General features: G+C 39.5%; 1 protein-coding gene across 2 annotated transcripts; it reads left to right on the plus strand.

Moving 5' to 3' along the window:
* Nucleotides 1-26,643, plus strand: TARS3 (threonyl-tRNA synthetase 3). Of its 2 annotated transcripts, none has more exons than XM_084640565.1 (19): nt 1-323; nt 2,293-2,385; nt 7,282-7,502; nt 8,131-8,254; nt 9,551-9,672; nt 11,132-11,249; nt 11,705-11,769; nt 13,756-13,834; nt 15,290-15,436; nt 17,239-17,337; nt 17,821-17,987; nt 18,634-18,796; nt 19,549-19,686; nt 20,995-21,072; nt 21,180-21,280; nt 22,569-22,673; nt 24,366-24,438; nt 24,967-25,081; nt 25,475-26,643. In XM_084640565.1, the coding sequence occupies exons 1-19, from the start codon at nt 69-71 to the stop codon at nt 25,621-25,623; spliced, it is 2,412 nt and encodes an 803-aa protein (XP_084496691.1). In that variant the 5' UTR covers nt 1-68; the 3' UTR covers nt 25,624-26,643. The 2 variants fall into 2 exon arrangements, with proteins under 2 accessions (XP_084496691.1, XP_084496692.1); XM_084640566.1 differs by having other exon boundaries at nt 3-323; nt 7,312-7,502; nt 25,475-26,641.

Raw genomic sequence — 26,643 nt, forward strand, 5'->3', positions numbered from 1 at the left:
GAGCTGATCTGAGGGAGGTCCCGAAGCTCCCAGCGCCGCAGCGCGGATCCGGGGCAGGCCGGGAGAAGATGGCAGCCGCCGCAGAAGCCATCGCCTTGCGCCTGGCTCGGCAGGAGGAGGAGATCCGCTGGTTAACAGCCGAGATCGGCCGCCTGAAGGAGCAGGAGCCGGGGCGCAGCCCAGCAAGCAGCAGCCCGGAGCTGCACTGGCTGAGGGCGGAGAACGAGAAGCTGCGCTACCGGCTCCTGCACCTTCGGCGCAGCCTGACAGCTGAGCTGGGCCGCGGGGAGCAGCGGGAGCCGGGCCCCGCAGGAGGCGGCAAGGTAGCGCGCGAGGAGGGAGAGGAAGACGCCGAGTCTGCCCTGGGTGCCGCCCGGCACGCGGAGCGTGGAACCGATGGGGCTCGGGGGCCGCGGCAGCCCGTGGGGCTGGGCTGGGCTGGCCTGGAGGCCGAGGGGCGGGGCAGCCCGTGGGGCGGGCGGCCTTGCGGGCGGCCATCTGTACTGGGCGGCCTGTCAGCTGTGGGGGCTTAGTGACATGAACACCAGCAACTATCACTCAAGCTCCCAAGACGCTCTAAAATTTCTCTTGTTTTAATTTGGGTCACTTTAAGGTCCCCCCCAAGCGATCACCTTTTTCTTCTGACAAGTGCTGAAACGTTGGCGTGGCCATTATGTGGAGGTGGAGAGTAGCTCCCTGAGCCTGCATTGAACATGGGTTGGAGCCAGGAACTTATTCCTTTTTTTGTTTTTGTTTTGTTTTAAATGAACTAGTATTTGCTTAGTGTTTGTGGTTTGGTCTGTGCTTTGAAAACGTGAGGTGCTATACTGGTGCTAATTATCATGGTTCAGCAAACTAGTGTGGTGCCTTGCTGGATTAGGGCAAACTGTCTGCTAGTCAATCCAGGTAGAATTGGGGTTATTTGGTAGGTTAGAGGAACATGCTAGAAGAAGTGGAAGGTGTTGATACAAGCTGTATCCATAAGGAGAGTTTACCTGCCTTTTGTTCAGGTTCACAACTTGTATGTCCTATTGGCTGTCCTACATGATTCTACATCCTCAGGTAGCAGTATTTGCCAATTATTGGTGATACCAGAGTTAGTGACTCCTTTAGAATAAGAACCTTGCCATAGTGATTCACATTTCTGTGATTTTGAGACCAAGTTATTGCAATATGTTCCTCATGCACTTATCCTTTACAATCACTCAAACTTCAGCAGGGACAGACTGTAGCAATCCTTTTGTGTTGTTGCAGAGAGCAGATTACACAGGAGCTCAAATAGCTGTACTAGCTCTCAATGAATTTCTAGATGGAATTGAAATATAGAGCCTTAAATAGGTTACAGCCTAGTTACCTCATTGATGTCCTTCTCTCTTTATGATTAAGTGATCAAATTCGGTGTCCAGAGGCCTCAGCTACATCAGAGCTTTGCTGGCCAAACATGTAGTGATAGACTACGCTCAGTCCCAAAAAGTTTACAGTCTAAAAAGAAAAGGAGGACTTGTGGCACCTTCGAGACTAACAAATTTATTTGAGCATAAGCTTTTGTGAGCTACAGCTCACTTTGCATCCGATGAAGTGAGCTGTAGCTCATGAAAGCTTATGCTCAAATAAATTTGTTAGTCTCTAAGGTGCCACAAGTACTCCTTTCCTTTTTGCGAATACAGACTAACACAGCTGCTACTCTGAAACCAGTCTAAAAAGAGTTTACAGTCTAAACTAGAGGGTGGGATGGAAAAATAGATGCAGGGAGGTGAAATGCATCTTAGCAAGTCAGTAGCAGAACTGGAAATAAAACCCTTGTCCTGAGTAAAAGTCCATTACCTTATATTCTGGACCACAGTACCTGTCTATAGTCACTTTGTTTTCAGCGTGGTCTGAGTGTGAGACTGGTTTCTTTTGTTTTCTCACCAAAGCCTGATTTTGTTGCTCTTCAGGCTTTTTTGTTCTCTAGTCTTTTTGCAGGGAGGATTTTTTTGATATGTTGTAGCAGTGAGAAAATTCCAGAGGATTTGGAAAGTTTCTATCTCTTGGACACTGGGCCGGTTATTTTCCTGGACCTGTGGACATGCACCCAGAACATTGTATAGATAGGCACTTTTTTAATTTATGTGTTACAAAATGTCTTTCAATTTCTTCTGATAGGATACACCCCATGACTTCTTTAGCCCATCATCAGACTATGTCCCATTTCTGAATATTCTTTCATTACTGTATATCTATCTAAATTACGTGCCTGCTATGGAATGTCCCAGTAACCATAGTAGTATAACTTTTTTTTTTTTTTAAAAGAATACCTCCAATGCAGGCCTGACTGGTGCCCAAAATAAGAAGAAAAAGGAGAAGAAAAAAGAAAATGAAGTTGTGAATGGGCTTAGGAATGAGGTAAGCAGATATTTTATAGTGCACAAAAGAAGAGTCTTTGCTAGGTTCAGAGCTGGTCCTCCCCTTTGTCACACCTTCTGCCTCATAAGTAAGGCTGCGAGTCTGTCACGGATTCTGTGACCTACATGACTTCTGCAGTGGCTGAGCCAGGCAGCCCCTGGGCCAGCAGCAGTTTGAGTATGTAGGAGGGGGCTCAGGGCTAGGGACAGTGGATTGAGGGGTTCAGGGGGTGCTTACCTCGAGGTGAGGGGCTCCCATCGGCATGGCCTTGCAGCTCCTCGGTGGAGGGTCCAGGGGACTCAGTGCGCCCATACCCTCAGGCCCCACCCCCGCAGCTCCCATTGGCTGCAGTTCCCAGGCAATGGGAGCTGTATAGCTGGCACTTGTGGCCGGAGCAGCGTGCAGAGCCCCCTGGCACCTTCGCAGCCTAGGAGCTGCAGGGACATGCAGAGCCAGGTAGGACGCCTGCCAACCCCACCAACCATCCCCTCCAGCATCAGTGGGGGTCCCGGACCACATTCCCCAGCACCTGCAGTGCCCCTCGACTGCACCCCCCCCCACCCGAGTACCTGTGGTCCCTGCTCAAGTTTTAGTTAGGGGTATATAGTAAAAGTCATGGACAGGTCACGGGCCGTGAATTTTTGTTTACTGCCCATGACCTGTCCGTCCGCCTTTACTAAAAATACCTGTGACTAAAATGTAGCCTTACTCATAAGGTATTCAGGGTCTCTGACAGATTTTGCTAATTTGTGTAACATAATTAGGGGTGGGAGGGATGTTTGATATTAGGGAGATGTGGGAACATTCTAGCAACTGGCTAAGACTTGCACACATTCTTAATTTTACACACTCACCCTCCCCTGGACTAATGCAATAAGCGCTGAATTGCGTAGTATAGATGTTTTCAAAATGTATAGAAAGCCCACATTCGCTTGCAGCATGCGTCCCCACTACTGTGGCACCGCATTACCATTGATCCTCTCCTCCCCCTCCGACTACTATTCTAGAAAATTCTTTGACCTATATAAGCGGCTGCGTCAGGCGTGCCCAGCGCAGTGTCTACAGTGTTTGTAATCTTTGTTGTGTGTACTCGACTGAAATAGCATAACAAGCCCGTGGCTTTACGTTTGAATTCAATCTTATGATACCCCCTTTTAATTTTAAAATATGGATCGGTTCGTTATTAAGATAAGAAAAGGAGCAGACAAACTGAATTATAATGAATGTGCTGATGGTAGTGCAAATACCTCCGACTCCTCGGTTAAGAACTTACATGAAGATAATGCCACCACCAGTTCCAGTGCGTGCAATAAACTGAGTAGTGACCAACAGAAACAGACTTTGTCTCTTAGTTCAGGTCACGGTAGTTCCTATTTAAAGCCATCAAACATTCCATCTGATGACCTGGTCTGTGATATTCCAAAAAATAGATTAGAACGCCGGTCTCGATTATCTAGAGGTCCTTATCAGCCTAGATTGAGCATGTTTCCTAGAAGTAAAATAGGGAATATACAAAGAAGTTTTCAGTCCGATTGGTATGAAAAGTATAGGTGATTAAAATATAGCCCATCAAAGGACGCAGCATTTTGCTTTTACTGCCATTTCTTCTCCTCTAATGATGCAGCAAACAAAGGTCACACTGATCCAGCATTTATTGATAAGGGATTCAGAAACTGGCATAGGGCTAATGAATATTTTTAAAACCACCAACTGTCAAAATCTCATGTGTTGAGCTGTTCTTCATGGTCCAGTTTTAATAAAGGGAAACCTATGGATGTATTGTTGGATGAGGGCAAGCAGGCTTATCTGTCTAAACGAGAAGAAGAACGGTGCCATAACCAAAGTGTAATGGAGCGACCGATTGACATTGTTCTGTGTTTGTTTGGCGAAAGGTGGGAGACCATTCAGGGGTCACAATGAAAAAGCTGACAGTGTTGAGAGAGGTTTATTTCTAAATCTTGTCAGTATGTTCCAGAAATATGATCCCGTAATGGCAAAGCATGTGCAACAATCTCCTCGAAATGCTACCTGAGTAATCGCATCCAAAATGATTTAATTGTGGCCTTGCACAACGTTGTGCAACAAAAGATTGTGTCTTCACTCAATGGAAAAATGGTCTCCATAATTGCCGACGACACTACTGACTGTGGACACCATGAACAGATGTCCATTGTGGTGCGGTATTTTGACAATGAAAAACATAGTCCAGTTGAACATTTTGTGTCTGTTCAGAGACTATTAACAGTTGATGCTCAGTTTATTTTTGACCAGTTAAATGACGTCCTTGGCATTCTTAAAATTGACTGGTCATCAGTGATGTCTGTCTGTTTTGATGGTGCATCTACTGTGTCTGGATGTACTGCGGGAGTTCAAATGGAATGTAAAGAAAGAAACAGTGAAATACTCTATGTACACTGCTATGTGCATTGTTTGAACCTCGTCCTAGTAGATGCATGCACTTCAAGTAAACAAAACAGAACTGTCTTTGATTTTTTTGGTGTTATTCAGACTCTTTATGCCTTCATGGAGGGGAGTCCTGTGCAACATGCAGTAATGGAGAAGATTTCACAAGAAGTAGGATCCCAGTTGAAGACTTTGAAGTCACTATCAAACACAAGATGAGCATGGAGAGCAGAAGCAGTGGCTGCTGTAAAACAAAACTACTCCATGATTTTACAAGCTTTACAAGAGATTATCTAAACAACTCGCCTTGCTGACTCTAAAATAAAAGCCAGGGGCCTTATCCATGAACTAAATTCATTAAAGTTCATCTTTTCCCCTTCTCATGATGCACCCTATTCTCTAGATGGTGGTAAAAGTGAGTAAGGCTCTTCAAGCTCCAGATCTCAACTTACTTACTGCAGTGACAGGGGTGAAAAGCTTGTGTAACTCTTTGGCTGCAATGAGAAGTGGCCCAGAATATTTTCAATCTATTTTCAATGACAGTGTGAAAATGTGGGTAAAGAATGATATATCGATTCTTCTAGTTAAGAAGAGAAAAATGTCCATTCGTATTGATGACGCATTTGAGTCCCAGCATCACTTTGATACAAAAGAGGAGCAGGAGAGAATAACTTCATTTTACCCACTCCTAGACTCAATGATTACCGGAATTGACCAGCAATTTGAACAGGAGACTTGTAAAATTGTGGCTGCAATGGGAAAACTGCTGAGCTCAGACATTGGCAAGGACGATATGAAAATCACTGCCAACAAATTTAAAGTGTCCATGGATGAGTTGGAAGCTGAAGTCGCATTGCTTTGGGGTTGTGATGAATCTGTTCCTAAAGGTAGCACTACAAACACCACCAGAGAGTGGCTTGATTGGCTAAAGGAATTGGATCGGTCTTCCATGTTCCAGACCTTTTACAAATCTATTCAATGCTTTGCAGTCTTACCTGTTACAAGCTGTTCATATGAAAGAGCCTTTTAGAAACTAGCACGTGTAAAAAAACAAACTAAGAAGTACAATGTCCCGACAGCGCCTCAGCTCACTCATGATTTTGTACATTGAACAAGAATTGGCTTCATCAGTTAATTACAATGATGTGATTGAGGAATTTAAGTCCATAACACCTGGTGAGCAATGTCTCATTCTCTAGGACAGGAAGATGAAGAAACCTTAATCTGGTTTGGTCAATTTTGGTTAGCTCATTATCTGGTTAAAGACAAAGATCATAAAAATTGACTGTATCTTTGTATGTATGCCTGGTTATCACTACAGCAAAAATTTGGTATTTTGTGTCTCATTTTTTAAGTTTGTATTTTTAAAGTAAAGTTTAGTTGTTAATTTAGAAAAAAAAAAGGTTAGTTAAATTTTAGTTTCTTTAGTTTGATGAATAAAAATAATGTCCTTTTATGATTGAGTATTCAATAAATGTTCGCCTTTTAAAAAAAAAAAAATCCCTGGGTGCACACCCTAATGAAATGTGCTGCGCACGCCTATGCTGGGAATGGGGAACTGCGGCCAGTGGGAGCTTCGGGGCTGGTACCCACAGGCAAGGGCCGCGCATGGTGGATCCACCTGCCCCACCCCATGCCCTGGAGCCACTGCCGGACATGCTGGTCATTTCCGGGAGAAGCGTGGGGCCAGGACAGGCAAGGAGCTTGCCTTAGCCCCTCTGCGTGCCACTGCCACCCCAGAGCCGCTCAAGGTAAGTGGCCCCGAACCCCTCCTGCACCCCACACCCATCAACCCCCTGCCCTGAGCCTCCAACCCACTGCCCTAAGACCCCGCTGCACCCCAACCCCCTGCCCTGAGCCCCTTCCTGCACACTGCACCCCCTCCCACACCTCATGCTCCCTCCCGCATCCAACCCCCTGCCCCGGCCCTGCATACAATTTCCCCACCTAGATGTGGCCCTTGGGCCAAAAAGTTTGCTCACTCCTGCACTAGTTCCGTTGAATTCAGTAGTACTGCTTACAGTGTATAAAGTTAACAATGTGCAAAGCTGTTATTTTCAAGATAAGGGTTGACATGCATATTCTTGTCAATATTGTCCAAGAGTCAGAAAGGTTTCATCAGCTAAAAATGTGACGAGGATTTCAGCAGCTATGAGTGATACCATGGGGGAGTGGTATATGGTAAGCAAGAATACAGGGAAATGCTTAGTGGGCACCTCCCACCCACCCCCCACCTCCACCGAGTAGCCCTGGTGAGGGTTGGATTTTAGAATATTTCAATATTAATCTTTGTAACAATCTTGAAAATGGCCATGATAGTAGTTATAATCTGACACGTTGGGGGCTGAAAGTGTTTATGAATGTACGTATGTATTTATTTATATTTCAGAAGCACCTGGAGACACTAACAGAGATCAGAGCCTTATTGTGCTAGATGTTGTATAAACACATAGTAAATTAACCTCCCCTGTTTGTGTTCTCTTTTAAAAATAGTTTTGTGACCGCTGTGTGTGGTTCTTACAGCTGCAGTGTGAGCCAAGCTTCATAGAAGACAGGCTGAAGCTTTATGAAACACTGAAAAAAGAGCATGATGCCTTGCTTGCTTACAGAGCAGCCAACCAGAGCAAGCCTATCAAAGTGATTCTGACTGATGGTAAAGTAATTGAAGGGGAATCTTGGAAAATGACACCATATCAGTTGGCTGCAGGAATTAGGTAACTGCAGGTGTAAACATGTTTTAATAGATTGTGGTTTTGTTTATTTTTTCCCTCCCCCCCGTTTGGAGCTAGTTGATGATATAGGGTCACTGAGTGGATGATTGACTTTTTTTTTTTAAATATTTGCTTTGCCTTGCTTTCATTGTGGAAGCACTGATACAGGTCTTGGACTTAATGCAGAAATCACTCGGTGTGGTTCTTTGGCCTTTGTTATACAGGTTATTAGACAAGATGATCAAAATGGTTTCTAGTTTTAAAATCCAATGAAACTGTCAGCAATTAACTCTGATACTTGAAATTTAATCCTAAGTAACGATAGAATATGGGATTATTATTCAGTAAGCAGAGTTCCCATCCTCCCTTAACCTCCAAATCCTTCCTTCAGGAGAGAGTAAGTCATCACAGGGTTTACAGTCTGTAACTCAAAAGTGAACCGAGTTTGAAAATGTTTTAAAAGTCTGTGGAGGCCAAAGGGCCAGATTTTGAAGGTTATTCAGGTGCCTAAAAATGCAGATAAGTGCCTAGTAGGATTTTCGGGAATGCCTGGGCACCTAAATCCCTTTTAAAAATCTGGCCATGTACAATATGCCTTTGATACTCATGTTATATTACTTTTATTCATTAGTCGAGGACTAGCTGATAATGCAGTAATAGCCAAAGTGAATGGTGAATTGTGGGATCTGGATCGTCCATTGGAGGGAGACTGTTCACTGGAGCTGCTTACTTTTGATAACGAAGAAGCTCAGGCAGTAAGTAAACGGTCTCTTGATTTTACTTGATTAAAGAAACTAATATCTTGAAAAGAAATCTCCCTTTTATTATCTTGATTTTCTTTTGTAATAAAAATCCTGAACATCAGTAGTCCTCAGTATAGTTCAATATATTGTATACAACAAAATTATTGTTAAATGATTAGTCAAGTGACAAATAATTTTGACTTGACTAGGTATATTTGATGTATATTATATATCTGCAATTTCAAAAGGGAATTTATGGATAGACACACATTGTTTGGACTCCTTTCTTTCTCCCTCTTTTAGCTAATGTATAGAAGTTGACTGAAAACAAAACAAAAACTACCTAGATTTGTATGTTAAGTTAAAAGCAGTTTGGTGTTTTAAAAATGTCTCTAATATATGTTGTGGATGAAGCATCTAAGGGTTTTGACCCTGGGAAAACAGTGGTAGTTAAGGTTGCTCAACATCTCAAAAGATCAAGTCCTAAATGTGTTAACATGTGGGGCATCTTAGACTTTATACAGAAATCTCATCCTGATGCAGAATTTGACCTATGAATAACATATGTCTGCCTGCGTCTGCAACACTTCAGTAACTTCAGGCATGTGTGTATCTCACTCAGTGGAACTATGCGTGTGCATAAAGTTATGTGCCTAAGTTACTGTGGGCTAGGAGCTAAATGCCCCAATTCTGCAAAGATTTAAGAATGTGCTTAACCTTATGCACTGTGAATAGTCTCCTTGATTACCATATGGGACTAATCACAGTGCATAAAGGTAAGTCTGTGAATAAGTCTTTGTAGGATTGAAGCCTAAATTCAGAGTAGTTCAAAAGCTAAAAAACTTGTCATTGTGTAAGTGTCTCGATCAAATGTCCTCAGATAATGTGCACAATGGCATTTATAATAGTCAGACTGCTGTGTATGTGATCATTATTTGGGTATAAATTAAAGTTTAGGTGGCCAGAAATCAGCCTATTTATAAATGAACAAAACACAAAAAGATAGTTGTGGCTGAATCACACCAGAGGTCTAATCACTAAGCAAACTAGAATAAAACAGGGCCACAATGATACAGCTACCATCACGTTGAACCAGCATTCATCAGATACAATTATTTGAATTTACATTAATCATCTAACACAGTAGAAATAAAGACAGAAACAGCATTTCCTGCTTACGATTTAAATACCGTGGCTTCATCTCTCCACTTCTCTTTGATAGAAATGCCTGGCTTTTTAAAAAATTATGTAACACCACGAAGTCATTGTCCTGTGACCTGCTTTTCTGACTTCATCATTCATTTATAGGTTTACTGGCATTCAAGTGCTCACATCCTTGGAGAGGCCATGGAAAGTTATTATGGAGGCTGTTTGTGCTATGGGCCACCTATTGAGAATGGATTTTATTATGATATGTACCTAGAAGACAGGTAAAATGTCACAGATGTCTGTAAACATTTTGCTTTTGACTTCAGTACTTAAGGCTTAGTTATACTGAATCAGGTTTTTACCTCCATATTAAAAAGAAAGTAAAGTGGATCAATTTTTTGATTTAAACCTGACAGGTTAGTCTTCTCTTCATGGCAATTTTTGGAAGAAATCATTATTCCTATCAGACTCCTCCTCAAGACTTAGTTACTGAATGTTTTGTGAAGAAAGTAGAACTTTGGGATAAAACTTTCTAAGGTGTCTAAGTGACTTAGGAGCATAAGTACCATTTTCAGAAGTGATAGACACTTGAGAGCCTAAGTTTTCAATGACTTTCAATTAAACTTTGTCTCTTATGTCATTTTTGAAAATGGGACTTCTGATCCCAAGTTACTTAGGTGTTTACCCTTTGTGTAATCATGTTTACAGTTATATACTTCTGTCTGCTTTCTATCTCTCTGGTGTGTATATATAGCCAGGCAAAACCGAGAACCTGAAATTGCCTAAAAGGATGTCTTTTCAGCTGACTTGGGCCACATGTAGCTTTTCAGTGCTGGCCCATGTGTTGTTAAAAGTCAATAGTAAAGAAGAATTTTTTTTTTTTTTGCTTATGCCTTTTCTACTCCCTTAAATATAAAGTTGGCCTAAATGTTTTTTCTCCTTGTTTTGTTTAACCTTGGAAATGTCATGAATATCAAGTTGTCTTCCTTGTTTTTTCCTGAAGTGTCTCTAAAAGTTGGAAGAACTGAACTGTCTGTTTTCTCAATCCTCATCTGAAGGGGGGATAGCATTGAATCTTTTGTACAGAAAACTCTTCTTCCATTTTGACAGGAGTTTGAGTTGAGTGATTTTTTTTTTAAAGCCTGACTAAGCGTCAGGTGCTTAGGTCTCTTGGTGCTGAGAAATTGTAGTGTAGATATTTGGGCTCTGGGACCCTGTGAGGGGGGAGTGTCTCAGAGTTTGGGCTCCAGCCGAGCACGAACATCTACACAGCAATTTTTTGGCACTACAGCCTGAGCCAGCTGACCCACGCCAGCCATGGTGCTTTTTATTCCCATGTAGACATATCCTAATGCACTCAGGTGCTGTGGAGATGGGATCAGTAAAAAAAAGAAAAAGGACAATTATATAACGGTATATATTCTTTTGAGGCCCCAATCCTGCAAACACTTATGCATGTGTTTAACTACTGCAGCGAGTAGCCCCATTGATTTCAATGGGATGTCTAACAATAATAAAGTTTAAGCCTCTACCTAAGTGTTCGCAGGACTGCGGGCTGAATGCATAGTTGTATTAAACTAAAGGAACAGTTGTAGTGATTAAATCAAAGGAGTCCATTCTCCTTACAAAAAAATGAAGTAAATGAATATGGTTCCTTACGGCATTTGAGGGTAATAAATTGTCCTAGTAAACTTTTTTGTTATTAAAAGTATAGTAACTTTTCTCCAATTTTTTGTTTAGAGGTATATCTAGTACAGAATTCCCTACATTGGAGAACACTTGTAAAAATATCATAAAAGAGAAGCAGCCTTTTGAAAGACTAGAAGTCAGTAAGGAGATCCTACTAGATATGTTTAAGGTAATTCTTTGGAGCTACTATAAGACTTGGAGAAATGAGCATGTAACAATGATTTTTAAAATAGAATTTTAATTCATTTGGATACTATTATGATTTACTACTTTATCCATCTGTACAATGGGTATTAATTACCAGTTTCTTGGTAGTATTATGTTTTTAATATTTTGTAAAAGCACTTTGAGGTACTTGATGGAAAGACGCTACACATAATCAGCATACATCCAGACAGATTAGCTATATCTGATTGTCCTGTCTTCCCTGTATGTTTTATAACGCTGTGTTCTTCCAGAAGGAATGTCAGGCTTTCTCTGCTATGTGTGATTATGTCACTCTTTAGTAGTTTTAGTGCCTTCTAATGACATAAATGAGTGCTACCATTATACCAGAATGTCATTGTAGTAGTTTGTTAATAAAATTCTAGTTCCAGATGTGTGTTTTTTTCCTCCCCCATATAGTACAATAAGTTCAAATGTCGTATCCTGAATGAGAAAGTTAACACGCCGACTACCACAGTATACAGGTAAAAATATACAAGAATCATACATTATTTCATTGCTTAAATAACTATACACTGTACTTTTATAATTGGACAGCAGGAATTTGGGAAGACTTCATCTAAATTGAAGGAAGAAATTATTTCCCCTAAATTTATTAAACTAGCACCCCAGACTTCGTGAAGCTTCCCTTTTTTTAACTAGGGCTCTGATCCTACAGATACTTGTGCACATACTTAACTTTAAGCACATGAATAGTCCCACTGAAGTCAATGCTTAAAGTTAAGCACATCTGCAGGATTGAGGCCTAGATTTGCAATTTGTATTTGTGCATAATTGCATCTTGTCTTCAGGGGGATGACACATGTCTCAAAATTACCCCCTGTCTTCAATGGTAGACAAGGGGAGCAAATCCACTCTTGTAATAATTGCCTCCCATCTGAGGGAGAAGAATAAAAGAAATGGTCACAAGTGGAATTTGAACCCACTAGCAGTAATGTTAACTGCTAGCATGGTGTTGGATGTGAATCCTGTCTAGCTGGGGTTGTGGAAAGCAAAGCTGGCTGGAAAATGCAAAAACTTCTTTTGTCAATTTTGTTGAGATGAAAACTTCCTTACCTGCTTTGGTGGGAGAGTGTACAGGCCACAGAATGTCCTAGATCAGTGGCTCTCAACCAAGGGTGAAAGTAAGTCGACTGACCTACCGGTACGCTGGGGCCAGCTCTGGCCCCCGGAAGGGGCAGGGCCTAGGGCAGAAGGGGCGGGGTTGAGTGGGTCAGAGCCAGCCCCAGCCCATCCTGTAAGGTAAGTGCACCCCCCACCGGGGTAGCAGCAGCAGACCGGGGCTCCGGGGGCTATTTAAAGGACCCAGGGCTCCCCTCTTCTACTGCCCCGGCCCTTTAAATAGCCACCGGAGCCCTTGGGAAGTGGCGGGGCTCCAGTGGCTATTTAAAGGACCGGGGCGGCAGAGGCAGCTGGAGCCCCGGCCCTTTAAATAGCCCCCAGAGCCCCCCCACCCTAGGGCTCTGGGAGCTGTTTAAAGGGCCTGGGGCTCCCCTGCTTCTATCGCCCCAGCCCTTTAAAAAGCCCCTGGAGTTGCTGCGGCGGGGCTCTGGCAGCTATTTAAAGGGCTGAGGCGGTAGAAGTAGGGGAGCCCTGGGCCCTTAAATAGCCGCCGGAGCCCTGCAGCCGCTACCCCAAGAGCTCCAGCAGTGGGGCCCTTTAAATTGCCCCCTGGGGAAGCCGGGCTGCCACAGTATGGTGCACCTGCTCTTGTCGGTATGCCGTACCGGGGTGTACTGGCTTACTTTCACTTCTTCTCTCAACCTTTCCAGACTATTGTACCCCTTTCAGCAGTCTGATTGGTCTTGCATACCCCCAAGTTTCACCTCACTTAAAAACTACTTGCTTACAAAATCAGACATAAAAATACAAGTCTCACAGCACACTATTACTGAGAAATTGCTTACTTTCTCATTTTTACCATATAATTGTAAAAATATAAATATTATACTATACACTAAAATGTAAGTACATAGAGCAGTATAAACAAGTGATTGTACGAAATTTTAGTTTGTACTGACTTTGCTGGTGCTTTTTAGGTAGCCTGTTGTAAAACTAGGCAAATATCTAGATGAGTTGATGTACCCTCTGGAAGATCACTGCGTACCCCTAGGGGTACGTGTACCCCAGGTTTAAACCACTGTCTTAGATGGCATCATTAGGTAGTTGAGGGTAGGTGCTGAGTATTGCCCAAGAGTCAGCTTCCTATGACTCAAGCGGGAAGCACTTTGCAGTACTGGCTCCTAGTATATTTCTGACACTAGACCTCATGCTGCACAATTGCATGTAAAACACACCTCATAAATTTCTGACCATTTATGTATAATTATTGTATTAGTAGATGTGTGCTAGTCACCATACCTTTTCTTGTACATTATTACTGACTATATTTTAAAGTGTTGTAAAATTTTAGGAATAAAAAGGTTTGTGTCTGAATTATTTTGTTGTAGGTGTGGTCCATTGATTGATCTCTGCAGGGGCCCACATGTGAGACACACTGGAAAAATTAAAGCCTTAAAGATTTTTAAGGTAAAGAGTAGAAATTGATAAGCTTTCAAAGCTAACTAGAGCAGGGGCAAGATTGAATTATACTGATGTGTGTATTAGAGGGTTTTTGTTTTTGTTCCTCCCTCCTCCCCGAAATGCCATAGACTGGGGTCTATTGTCTTGATTGTCGCATCATTGAAGCCATCCTTAACTTTTGTCCCTGTGCGCACCCCAAATAAAATTGCTGATTACCATACTTCTGCCCCCCCAAAATTAACTGACTCTTGTCTATCCTGATTGCACTCAGCTCTGTAGTGATGTAAATGAACAGGATCAACTCATTTTTATAGATTATTAGTGTAGCCATTTGTTTGCAAAGTAAGGGAACATCCATGTTTATTGGCACAAAAAATAATGTTTTGCTGTTTTCTTTATTTTTAGATCCCATTAACTTGGCCAGCTGCTAACACATGTGCATCTCAAGACCACCTCTGGTCTGCTACCACATGTTGTTCCCACACCCTCTGTCAAGCCCCCAGTGGGCACACTGAGATTGTCTCCCTTCTACACCAAAAGATCCCTGTAGAGTGGGTGACCACAAGACCTATAATTATATTTTTTCCAAACCTGGAATGCTTACCCTGGGTAGCTTGAAGGGGACTGTAAATCATGTGTAACCTGTAGGAAAAAATCAGTGACAAGCATCTGTTTATATCTTTTTATGTTTTCAAGGCTTTCTTTTCAAGGAAGCAGTCTAGAAACTTATTTTTGTAAATGAAAACTGAGAATCCTTCATTTTTTCCAGGCCCCTGAAAGTCTGGGGCTTACATGACTGCTAATGTTGTCTTAGTTTTCTGTACCTGAAAGTTCTGCTTCTTTAAAGTGACATTCTGCACAAAAGAACCAGAATTAACTTGTGCAGATGCTTGTGGTAATTAGGTAATATAAATTACTGGCAACCATTAATTGGTTAATTTGGTTGGGCGGTCAGAGTCCTTGATCTCCTTTGAACATTCAGCATCCTTTTGTTCAGTTAACTTTGTGCTTGAGATCTGTGGTGCTGTTGTATTTAAATATTCAGATTAAGTGTTCAATCCTCAAAACAGTATCAGTATTTGAGTGTGAAAATGAGTTATTTTTACGTTTTCTTCTGTTTTCTACTGTCTTACTGCATCATGTTTTGAAGTTGCGGCATGTTGCTTTACATTCATCTGTAATGTAATGACATGATGCAAGTTAAAATAACATGGCCAAGTACAACAAATACATGATTAGAACAATTATTTATTTTTATGCATGCTGTGTTACTATCCCAACAAAAAAGCCGTTCATACATTTAACTGCAAGTATCTTTGTCTTTTAAACCAATATTGGATGACTTGACAATTCTTTTCCCAAGCAGCAGTCAGATAATCGGATTGCATTAGCATTTATTCTTCTCCTGCAGCTGTGTTTGTATAATACTGTTTTTAAAAAATGTTCGTTTTTTAACATCAGAATTCTTCTACATATTGGGAGGGAAAGGCTGACATGGAAACATTGCAGAGAATCTATGGAATATCCTTCCCTGATAACAAAATGATGAAGGAATGGGAAAAATTCCAAGAGGAAGCCAGAAATCGGGATCATAGGAAAATTGGAAAGGTAGGTACTGTTGATATGTTTATTACTCTTAAAGGATGTTGTTCTGGTGATGATCCAAAATATATTTTTTTCTCCCAAAAAGACCCTCTGAAAACTGAGTACTATTAGCCATCCCCAAATGACGGCTAGAAGTAGTTGGGTGACCCATTAACAAAACTAAGAGACTGACTTTGCCATTGCAGATATTATGCATGCTTCATTGTAAAAACGTAGGAATCAGAGATGACTACTAGTCAGGCCAGATAGTCCATCCCTCTATTCCATATGGGTTGTCTAATGGTGATTTTCTTCCACTGCTTCCCTTATAACTATTCCATGGTCTAATGGGTCTTGTTGTTTTTTGTTTCCTGATATTCATCTTAAATCTTCCTTTGCTTAATTTAATCCTGTTACTCCTATTTATACTCCCTTGGACCACCCTAAATAATTGTTCTTTCTCCTTGGTGTTCAAACCCTCCTCGGTCCCCTCCCCACATGCCCACCTATGGTTGCCTGCTAGGTAGGCTATACATACATAATTATTTTAATCTCCGAAATCATTCCTTCTCTTGCCATATCATCCCTCCAGTTTTCTGTTGCCTGCTTTCTTTCTGAATCAGCATGGGATTAAAACTGACAAGAGTCCTGTTCTCTGAATCTCCCAGATGACAGATTAATTTCCTTATATCTAAAATATAAATCAGAAAATAAAGTGTGAAGCAAGTATTTGATGACTTAGATGCACATATGTGCTACAAATAATTGAACTCATTAAGATATTAAACTGAAACTTGTTTACTGAGAAGTATACACGCACTGAGTCTCCATAAGTCCTATTTATGCCTATATATACCTTGTCCAAGCTGAGTCTCTCCTCTCTTGTTTGTACTCTAATCTTGCCTAAATTCTAGCCTGTAAACTCAAGGCGCAGACCTGACTAGCTATGTGAGGAACCTACTACACTAGTCAGAATTGTACAGATAATAAATGTGATCTGTGTTTGATCACATTTCATATTAGGATTCCATTTATAAAGTTTTCAAGGGGTTAATAAAAGATCAGTAGATGTCGTATATATGTTCCAGGCATGAGTCCTATGTATGTTACAGATGGTTATAAGCATATCAGTAGAAGTTGTTATAACTATATAAGCCACATATTGACTTGTTGGACTCTATAACAATAAAGTAACCATGCATTACAACATCTTGGTCACTTATTAAGCCTTTATAAACTGAACCTTAATATGAAGTATGATCTTTTGTTCAATATGTATTTACATTTGTTTCTTTCCCGGTTAAAAATGGATGAACTGGTGTAACATGATAAATAGGATATTAACAGAGGTTCTCTAAAGAAAAATGTACAGTACTAGATTCCCCACTCCTATGCCCAAATTCTTAGTACAGGATTTTGACAAAGTTTCTACTTGCCCAAAATCCTGAGCTATTAAACCATCTCACTTGTGAGTGTTGTGTGCCTGCCAAATGACTTCTTTCCTGCACTAGTGGGTAGGAGTGTTGTACCCACTGGTGAAACTGTTTTAAGGGCTCAGAATTTTGAGGAAATGTGAGATTAGTCAGTCACATGTTTGGAGATGGATCTCTAGTGTCACATGCCTTCCGAAAATCAGAATTACTGGTAAATTATTTTCTCAACATTTTTAGTCTTGTTCTTTTCTGTAGTTCTTATTGCTGCATTCTAAAAATGTCATTCACTGTCTCTAACAAGGAGTCTTAACACTCTCAATTTAAAAATAGTGATTGAACTGGAAAAACCATTCATACAAGTGGGCTTACTGAATTCTACATTTATTTGTACAGGAGCAAGAACTTTTCTTCTTCCATGATCTGAGTCCAGGAAGCTGTTTTTTCCTCCCCAAAGGTGCCTTTCTTTATAATACACTAATGGATTTCATACGAGTAAGTGGGCATGTCTTTAAAATTTGTAATCAACATAATTAAACATCTTTCCTTTCTCTTGAAGATGTTGCTTTTTTTCAGACTGGCCTTAGCTCAAATGACACATTTTTGAGGTCCCTTCCAGCCCTACATTTCTATGATTCTTATTGATCCAACTATTGCATTAAGCCTCTCCCACACAAAAAAATGTGTGCCCTGTGTATATATTTGTGTACAGATATACGGAAACTTTAGTGAGGTTGTGTGGGGTAACTGCAGGAAGAATTTGACCTTAATTTTTTTTTCTAATTATTAAATCACAATACATTTATAACTTGATCTTAGTCATCTAATCCTTACACATGTGAGTGATCCCATTAACTTCAGTAAAGATCTGTTGTAAGTAAGGCTTGCAGGATCAGGCCTTTACTGTATGTAAAACACACTCTGTAACTTTTTTTTTTTTTTTTGGGCTGCATCACCTTTTTTGGATTTATTTTCTAGGAGGAATATCACAGGCGTAATTTTACTGAAGTAGTATCACCTAACATCTACAACACTAAACTCTGGGAAGCATCAGGTCACTTGCAGCACTACAGTGAAAACATGTTCTCATTTGATGTTGAGAAGGAAACGTTTGCCCTTAAGCCCATGAACTGTCCAGGACATTGGTTTGTATTATCTTTCCTATTTTCCTACTTGTGAAGATAGTGTTTTGAGGCTCAGGGAGATTAATATAGTAATACACTGAAGTTAATATATAGTAAAACCTATACAGTAGACAACCCTTATAGGGCAATCAGCTGTCCTCAGTGCCTGTCCCAAGGTAACTTTAGAGAGCTTGCGTACAGTTCTGCTCCTGTTTATTAAATACATGTTTAGGGGAAGAAAAGATATAATTTGCATCTCTCTTTCGTTTTTTGCAGTTTGTTTAAAATTTACATTTGATAGGGATGGGATGATCTCATGGCTAGAAAGTAGGACAGGGTGCTGGAAACCACTGAGTTCTAACTTCAGCTCCAGCAGGGACTTGTTTCTGTGGTCTTTGTCAAGTTACATTTTGCTGTGGCTGATTTTCACCATCTGTTTCATGGTGGCTATACTTGCCTACCCTTCAGGGGTGTGGAGAGAATTCATTGGTATATTCTTGCAAAGTGTTATGTAACTGATAACATATTTATCTTGTTTTTTCTTTGGGCTAAAATTATTTAGTTCAAAATATCTTGGGCCTTGTGGAGGAATATTAGCATGTTAAAAAAATCCAAAGAATGTTGGGTATAAGTTTTCCTGCCTAAATATACTTTATGTCTCTTCTAGCTTGATGTTCGCTCATCGCCCGCGCTCATGGAGGGAAATGCCTATTAGATTTGCAGACTTTGGGGTTCTTCATAGAAATGAACTCTCAGGGACTTTGAGTGGTTTGACTCGAGTCAGGCGTTTTCAACAGGATGATGCACACATCTTTTGCACAATGGAACAGGTGAAGAACTTTTTAGCCTTTATCTTCTCTTGGCATGTTATTGTGTAGCTTAAGTGCAACATTTGTGGCTTTTATTTCATCCCTATTGTTAGGTTGCTTCCTTCTAATTCACCTGGGATTCAGTATGTCTTAGCTTTCAAAATAATTGCTTAAGTCAGTACCCTATCATGCTTAGTGTCGACATCAGAAATTGCCAACAGCATAATGCCCTGATGTTTTATTAAGTTTTCCTTTTATGGCATAAATGTTGTTTATTTGCAAAGAAGAACAATAAGCATTTGAGATGTTACTGACTGGGTTGTTGAGTAGGCCTACCTGGAGTTGTATATCTACAGGAAAAAATCCTATACGGGATCTTACTTTTACATATCTTGACACAAGGATATTGAAGCAAGAATGACAGAGTCCTAAGAGATCAAATAACCAGGCAAAAAGTGATATATCTTGAAAAGTGGTATACTAATGAAAAAAGTGGTATATCATGGCGATGTTCTCCGCTTAACTTTGTTGAGTAGTATCTTATTCCATGAGTGATCCCAAAGATTTCAATGGGGAGTAAATTAATACACTGTGTGAGAGAGAGTGGTAGAACCTGGCCTCAAAATCCCAGGCCTATGAAACATACTTCTGATTCTGAAAAAATAAAGCAAGCCTAATTACAGTGATAAAACAATAGTAATGATCAACCAAGTTCTCCGTGGCAGCATTTTGATGTTCTGTTTGTCAGTTGCTTTGTGTTGCTTAAATTTCAGATTGAGGAAGAAATGAAAGGCTGTCTGAACTTTTTGAAGTCAGTTTACGCAGTGTTTGGTTTTACTTTGCAAATGCACCTTTCTACAAGACCTGAAAACTTCCTAGGAGAAGTAGAGATCTGGGACCATGCAGAAAAGGTAACGCAGGAAGGTACTTAATATTTCCATTCACATAAATGTAATGCATTTTAATAGGGTTAAATGTATCCATCTCAGAACAAAGAATGTAGGATAGGGGACTCTTTCCTGGGAAGCACTGACTCTGAAAAAGATTTGGAGGTCATGGTGAATAATCAGCTGAATATGAACTCCCAAAAGAGCTAATGTCATCGTGGGATGCATAAACAGAGGAATCTCAAGTAGGAGTAGAGAGGTTGTTTTGCCTCTATCTTTAGCACTGGTGTGACTAGTGCTGGGATACTGTGTCCAGTGTGGTTCCCACAATTCAAGAAAGATAATAGAAAAATTGGAGAGTGTTCAGAGAAGAGCCACAAGAACATTTAAAGGATTAGAAAACATGCTTTAGAGCAGTGGTGGGCCACCTGCAACCCGTGGGATCTCAAGAAGCTCAATCTGTTTAGTTTGAAGAGGAGGTTAAGGAGTGACTTGGTTACAGTCTTCAAGTATCTACATGGGGAAAACATTAAAGAACGTGTTCTTCAATCTAGCAGAGAAAGGTATAACATGATCCAATGGCTGAAAGTTGAAGCTAGATAAATTCAGGCTGGAAATAAGGCACAATATTTTTTAAAGTGAGTAATTAACCATTGAAAGAACTTATGAAGGGTTATAGTGGATTTTCCACTGCCAATTTTGAAATCAGGATTTGATGTTTTTCTAAAATATATGCTCTGAGAATTATTTTGGCGGAAGTTCTATGGCCTGTGTTATACAGGAGGTCAGACTAGATGATCACAATGGTCCTGTCTGGCCTTGGAATCTGTGACACATAAAACTGTCTAATGTCCAGTCTTGCAAACCTTCAGTCATGCTGAAGTCAGTGAGATTATTTACACAAATAGGAGGGGTTTTTTTAGGGCTGGGCTCTAAAATCTGTACTTGATAGATATGCTTGCTGAGACATGTGAAGCACTGACCAAACAAATCTCTTGATTCATATAGTTTCTTGTACATTCCCATAGCTTGAACTGACTTTCGACCAGAAATTTCTTTTTGTTGATCTCCACTTACTCTATAGCCACAAAAGCCAGGATTTAAAGTAATTATGTTTTTTTAAGCTGTATTAGTTCAAAACTCTTTATATTGCTAAGATATTTGAGTCAGTCCTACCCATTTTCTTACTTTGTGTGACTTAATCTTTGAAGTACAGTTCTTTTTCCTCACCTTCCCCTTCGTGGGAGGCTTTGGCAGGACTGTGTTAAAAGAAATACAATTTTTAAAAAAACTGTAATGTTTAAACTTCATCTTTATGATTTTTATAATTAGCAATTACAAAACAGTTTGAATGACTTTGGAGAGCCATGGAAGTTGAATCCAGGAGATGGAGCGTTTTATGGTCCTAAGGTTAGTAAATCAGTGCAGTTCTGCAATGAAGCTCTAATGCACTTTGTGGGTGCATAATAGAGTAACCAAAAAAACAGCATTTAGTAACTGTGGCATTTCCTTTGCAGATTGATATTAAAATCAAAGATGCTATTGGCAGGTACCATCAGTGTGCTACCATCCAACTTGACTTCCAGCTACCAATCAGATTTAACCTCACTTATGTGGGGTAAGTGCTTGAATTCTTAATTTGTCAACTACATGACAGATATTTTTAATGAGAGCTACAAACAGTGAAAGTAAAAAAACTGAGTTAAACAAAAGCAGTTTAATTATTTACTAGCCTCTGGATGAGCTGCTGACCTATCACTAAATGCCTAGGTGCACTAGCAGGGCAAGAGATCCCCAGCAGTGGAAATGAGTACTTGGACTGGGCCCTGAGCTGAGAATTTCCCCCTGATTTAGTAGTGTGTTCAACTGCTCAGTTTTATTGTAAATGTAAATGAGCAGAAAAAATTGATAACTTGTCTGTTTGGGCTGCTCTTCCTGAAGAGAACTGAGTGCATCTGACCTTAGGTAGCCTTTGAGGAAACTTATTTGGGACAGACACACTAATCAATCACTATGGTTTGATGCCTCCATGGAACACATTAAGTTTACACATTAAACTCTCAGCACCTTGCAGGATTGGGTTCTTGACACAGTCACAACTTTAAAGTAAAGATCAGATCAGCTGGGTTATCCTTGATGGAGGTGCATAAATCATACATGAACAATTCTTTTGGAAAAGGGAAATACCATTTTGGTTTCCAACTTGAGAGAAGAACACTTTCTTGTAGAATAAACAAATCTGTGACAGTCATGTTGTCCTTGAACAAGTACTTCCATTAGTTTTCTGTTTTGCCACATTTGATTGTGTGGTAATTTCTCTTCTCTGACTTTTTTTTTTAATAAAAAAAGTAGGATCTTTGTTTTGGATTTGATCTGCTCTTGCTGCTTATTTGTCATCTGAAGTCCCAATTTGTTTATTTTTTACAGCATGATAATCACCACAGAAACCAAAGGATTGAAGCTTCAGGTGGGAAATAAGCAGTAGGAACAGGGGAGATCCTAATGAAGATAATATTTTAATGTAAATGTCAGTAAAAATGAGTGGAAAGAAGTATATCAGAGATGAAAATATATAGATGTGGACCTGAGTCATAGAGTTGGAATCTGAATCCAAGTTCACAGTGGTTTACAAAAACAGGGTTTTCCTTTGTGCCCATTTCTCATTATATGTAGGCAGGATTATTTCAAACTGCTTTGACCATCAATTATTTCATGAATGTCAGTATGTCACAGTAAATTTGGAGTGAAAGCAGTTGGATTTCATGCAGTTAATAACTTGCTAATATTTAATCTGATACTTATATAAAAATCAAAGTAGAAGATGGAAAAATTGCAGTAAGCTTATATGTGTGCTGATTAAGATAAATGTCTTAATCTTCTTTCTGTCTGTCTTTCTTTCTTTGCAGTAAGGATAGTGATGATAAGAAAAGGCCAGTGATCATTCATAGAGCTGTTTTGGGTTCAGTGGAGAGAATGATAGCTATTCTAGCAGAAAATTATGGAGGAAAATGGTATGTGACACATGTACAGTACTAAGAAACAATTAGGAACATAGCTAGAAAATATAGAAACTTCCTAATAGCCAACACATCATAATGCAAAATATTTCACCAAGACTCTTAGCAAAGTAGTACAGGCAAAACAACCAAAAGGTGGAATGTCTCATTGAGGCCTGAGTGCCATAAAATCATTAATATAATGGTTCATATTTAAAATATTAAGACTACCGTATACAGTAGACACACTCAAACATGACATAATTGTAGACTAAGATAAAAGATCAGAAATTCAGTTTTACAAGATTATAATAAAACTAGTACAGTAAGACCATATTATAAATATGGCAGTTGAAACGTTCGCAGAATACATTTTATTCAGCCTTCATTATTTAGCTTGCAGATTCATTTTTTATACTTATGACTGTTGTACATATATAGATCCATAAATTAAAGAGTCTTAACATAGTAAAAGCTGCTCCCTTATTCATGATTAATATCTGAAAGATAATTTCTTTATTAATTAGTGATAAAGTACCACCACTGAATGGAGGGGGGCAGAAAGGGAACAGATCTCACTCACGAACACACAGTCCACCTATTATTTTAAAAGTCTAAAAGAAATGAAAATGGATCATGTGTGAAAAATTAAAATGCAGTCTAGTTATGAAACCAAACGTATAACTTGGAAAGGAACAGGAGATCAAAGTTGTGCATATATCTTCATGCCCTGGGGGTTTGTATCCGGAGCTCATTCAAGGGATTCTAGACTTTTATCTAAGCTAGTTGGTACTGAAGTCACAAGCAGAAGTGCAAAATCCCAGGGTGGTGGTGTCACTAGAATATTTCCTTCAGAGAACAATACCTACAAGTGATTTCCCTTTACACCGTAATATGAACGGACTCCAAAGCCACCTGAAAATGTTGATTATTGTACGGTAATGTTTTCTCTCTTTTTAACAACATTAACACGAAAGTAAATTTAAACTTAAACTAGTAACCTCTTTCCTTATTTTTTTTTCCTATTGTTCTAAGGAACAGCAGTGCATATAATATTCTGTAGTGTCTAAAGATCAATTAGCTACAACAGAGGTGGATTGAATTCATGACATTATTTTAGTTTTAACAGTAAATTTCATGGCTTCTGTTTATTTAACATAGATCCAAAATTATTCATTAATATATTATGTTCTAGGTCAGGGTTCTCAACCTTTTTCTTTCTGAGGCCCCGCCAACATGCTATTAAAAACGCCATGGCCCAGTTGTGCCACAACAACTGGTTTTTTGCATATGTAAGCCAGGGCTGGCCTTACGGGATAGCAAGCAGGGCAATTGCTCAGGCTTCGGCTTCAACCCCGGGTAGTGGGGCTTGGAGCCCTGGGCTTCAGTCCCATGCAGTGGGGCTTTGGCTTTCTGCACTGGGTCCTGGCGAGTCTAACACCAGCCCTGCTTGCCAGACCCCCTGAAACCTTCTCACAGCCCCCCAGAGGCCTCAGAAACTGTTGTTCTAGGTGAATTGAGCAAGATAAAGATCATGCCTTAGCCTAGATGTCTAATTTTCAAAAATATTTAATTTTAAAATTTATTCAGCTACTCTTAGGGCATATAAACACTGGCATGAATGGAAGGTGTGTGTTTTGTGTATGTGTATATACAATATATATATTTTTTTATATATATAAATTTTATTTTTGTTACATTTGCCAGGCCTTTCTGGCTCTCTCCTCGCCAAGTCATGGTTGTCCCTGTGGGGCCTACTTGTGAAAAATATGCTCAGCAGGTAAGAGTAAACTTCCTTTAAAAAATAGAAATAAATTTTATCAGCTATTGGATAACCTATAATTCCATCCTAGAACAGAAACATGTGTAACTCTTAGGAAATGTAGACATGCTTGGCAGAGATGAAAGCATTGTTGTTGTAGTCTTTATTACGTTCTAAAATGGTCATGAATCGAAGAGGGGGACATGTAATTCCTAACAAAAATAACATTATTTTGGTCTTTCTGTCTGCTTAGGCTTCAGTAATTCTCTAATTTAAGAAAAAATAATAGTCCTAGAGTAGCCATCTCGTATATTGTAATCAGTGTTTTATTATAAAGTTGTCTGTTAAGATAATAGAATAAATTTGTCCTAATCCTGCCAATACATAAGTTTGTGTAATTTTCTCAAGTGAATAGTCTCAATGCTTTCAATGGAACTCATTGCAAGAGCATATGTATGCATACTTAAATGCTTTGGAGGATCAGAGTCATGATCTCTGGTGAAGTATATATACTGTAATATTAATGAAACTTTAACTTTCTTTTAGGTTTGCCGTGAATTTTTTGAAGCAGGATTTATGGCTGATGTTGATCTAGATCACAGCTGCACATTAAACAAGAAAATAAGAAATGCACAGCTTGCACAGTATAATTTTATTTTAGGTAATCGTGTATTTAGGTTTCTGATCATTTTAAATGTTTTCTTTGTTAAATTTTGGTTATAAACTTCAAATGCTAGTATGGAATTTGATTTTATTTTAAATTTCATAATGTAAACAGGAGATTAAGCAGACTTAAGCAAATTAGTTAAAGCAGGAGTTTCTTTTCACATATTTTTTTAAAAAAAAGATTAAAGGAAAAGGTGCGAGTGTAAAATAGTTTTATGTTTAAATGGTAGGGTATATCTTCTTTAATGTGTGAAAGGACTAAGATACGGGGCTGGAGTGGTGACCAGCATTGGTCCCAGTGAATTTTTCTCTAGTAGTTATTTACTCTTCAAAAGTTACAAGCTTGCTGCATATCCATTAATGTCTTTCTGCAATATTTCTCTTGCAGTGGTTGGAGAAAAGGAAAAAGTGAATAATGCTGTCAATGTGCGAACAAGAGACAATAAGGTTCATGGAGAGATTTTGGTAACGTCTGCCATTGAAAAACTAAAGAAACTGAAGAAATCACATGCTTTATATGCAGAGGAAGAATTCTGAAATTGCTGCTAACTGGGAGCCATGTTAACTCTAAAGGAAGCCAATTATTTTTCCTCCTCTCTCGAATACGGTTGTGCTTATTTGCAAGGTCTTTGAATTGATGAACAAAAATGTAGCTGATGTGGGTGCTTTTGGGATAGTGTGAAGGACAGGTGCAAATCTTGGACTCCTCTAGCAATCACATGAATCCATAGCAACTGGAAAATTCCAATTAGGAAAAAACCCTACACCTGTGCTACAAAATGTATTGTTTCTGCTATATAAATAAAGCTGGGGCTCCATTACAGTGATCAAGAGAAAAAACACTGGAAAGTGTACTTCCTGCTACTGCTAAAACACTTAATCAGATAGTCAGAAGGTAGCTATGTAACTTACTTGTCTTGCATCAGAAACTTGGCAGCTTGTAGATGAAATTAAAATGCTCCTCATATATTTGTTTTGACCTCAGTTTTCTCAAATATTTTTGTTTGGGTCCTGCCTAGTTCCTACTGAACTAATGTCTACAGGCTACACACATGTTGGTAGTATTGTTGTAAGTCTCAGCAGCAAAGACAGGCACTGAATGGGCATTATGATTGAATAACCATTTATTTCAAAGGTGACCACCTAGAGAGAGGTTGAATTATACTGCCTAAGCAATGTAGGGAACATAGGTTGTTGGCTGTAGGGTTCTTGTTCTGTGAATACATGGAAAACCTCCATTTCCAGTGCTGTAAACTTGGCTCCTTTCACAAGTACTAAATTCACTTAGAAAAGACTTAAAAACAAAACAAAACCAAAAAAACCCCAAACCCATAGAATGCATTGTGGTGTTTCTGCTTTGTTTGGGATATGGGCATTAGAAAAAAATGTTGAAAAATCTGTTTCATGTAAATTTCTTTAATTATTTTATCTTTACAACAGAGTTTATTGGAAACATCAGCCTAGTTGTATGTTGAATCTAAATTTGTACTTTTAATTGCTCCATTTTGTAATTAGATTAAAAAGTTTACTCTTCCTGGCAATTGAATAAATCTTCAC

This window comes from Lepidochelys olivacea (assembly GCF_965140295.1).
Source record: "Lepidochelys olivacea isolate rLepOli2 genome assembly, chromosome: 10".
NCBI lineage: Eukaryota > Metazoa > Chordata > Testudines > Cheloniidae > Lepidochelys > Lepidochelys olivacea.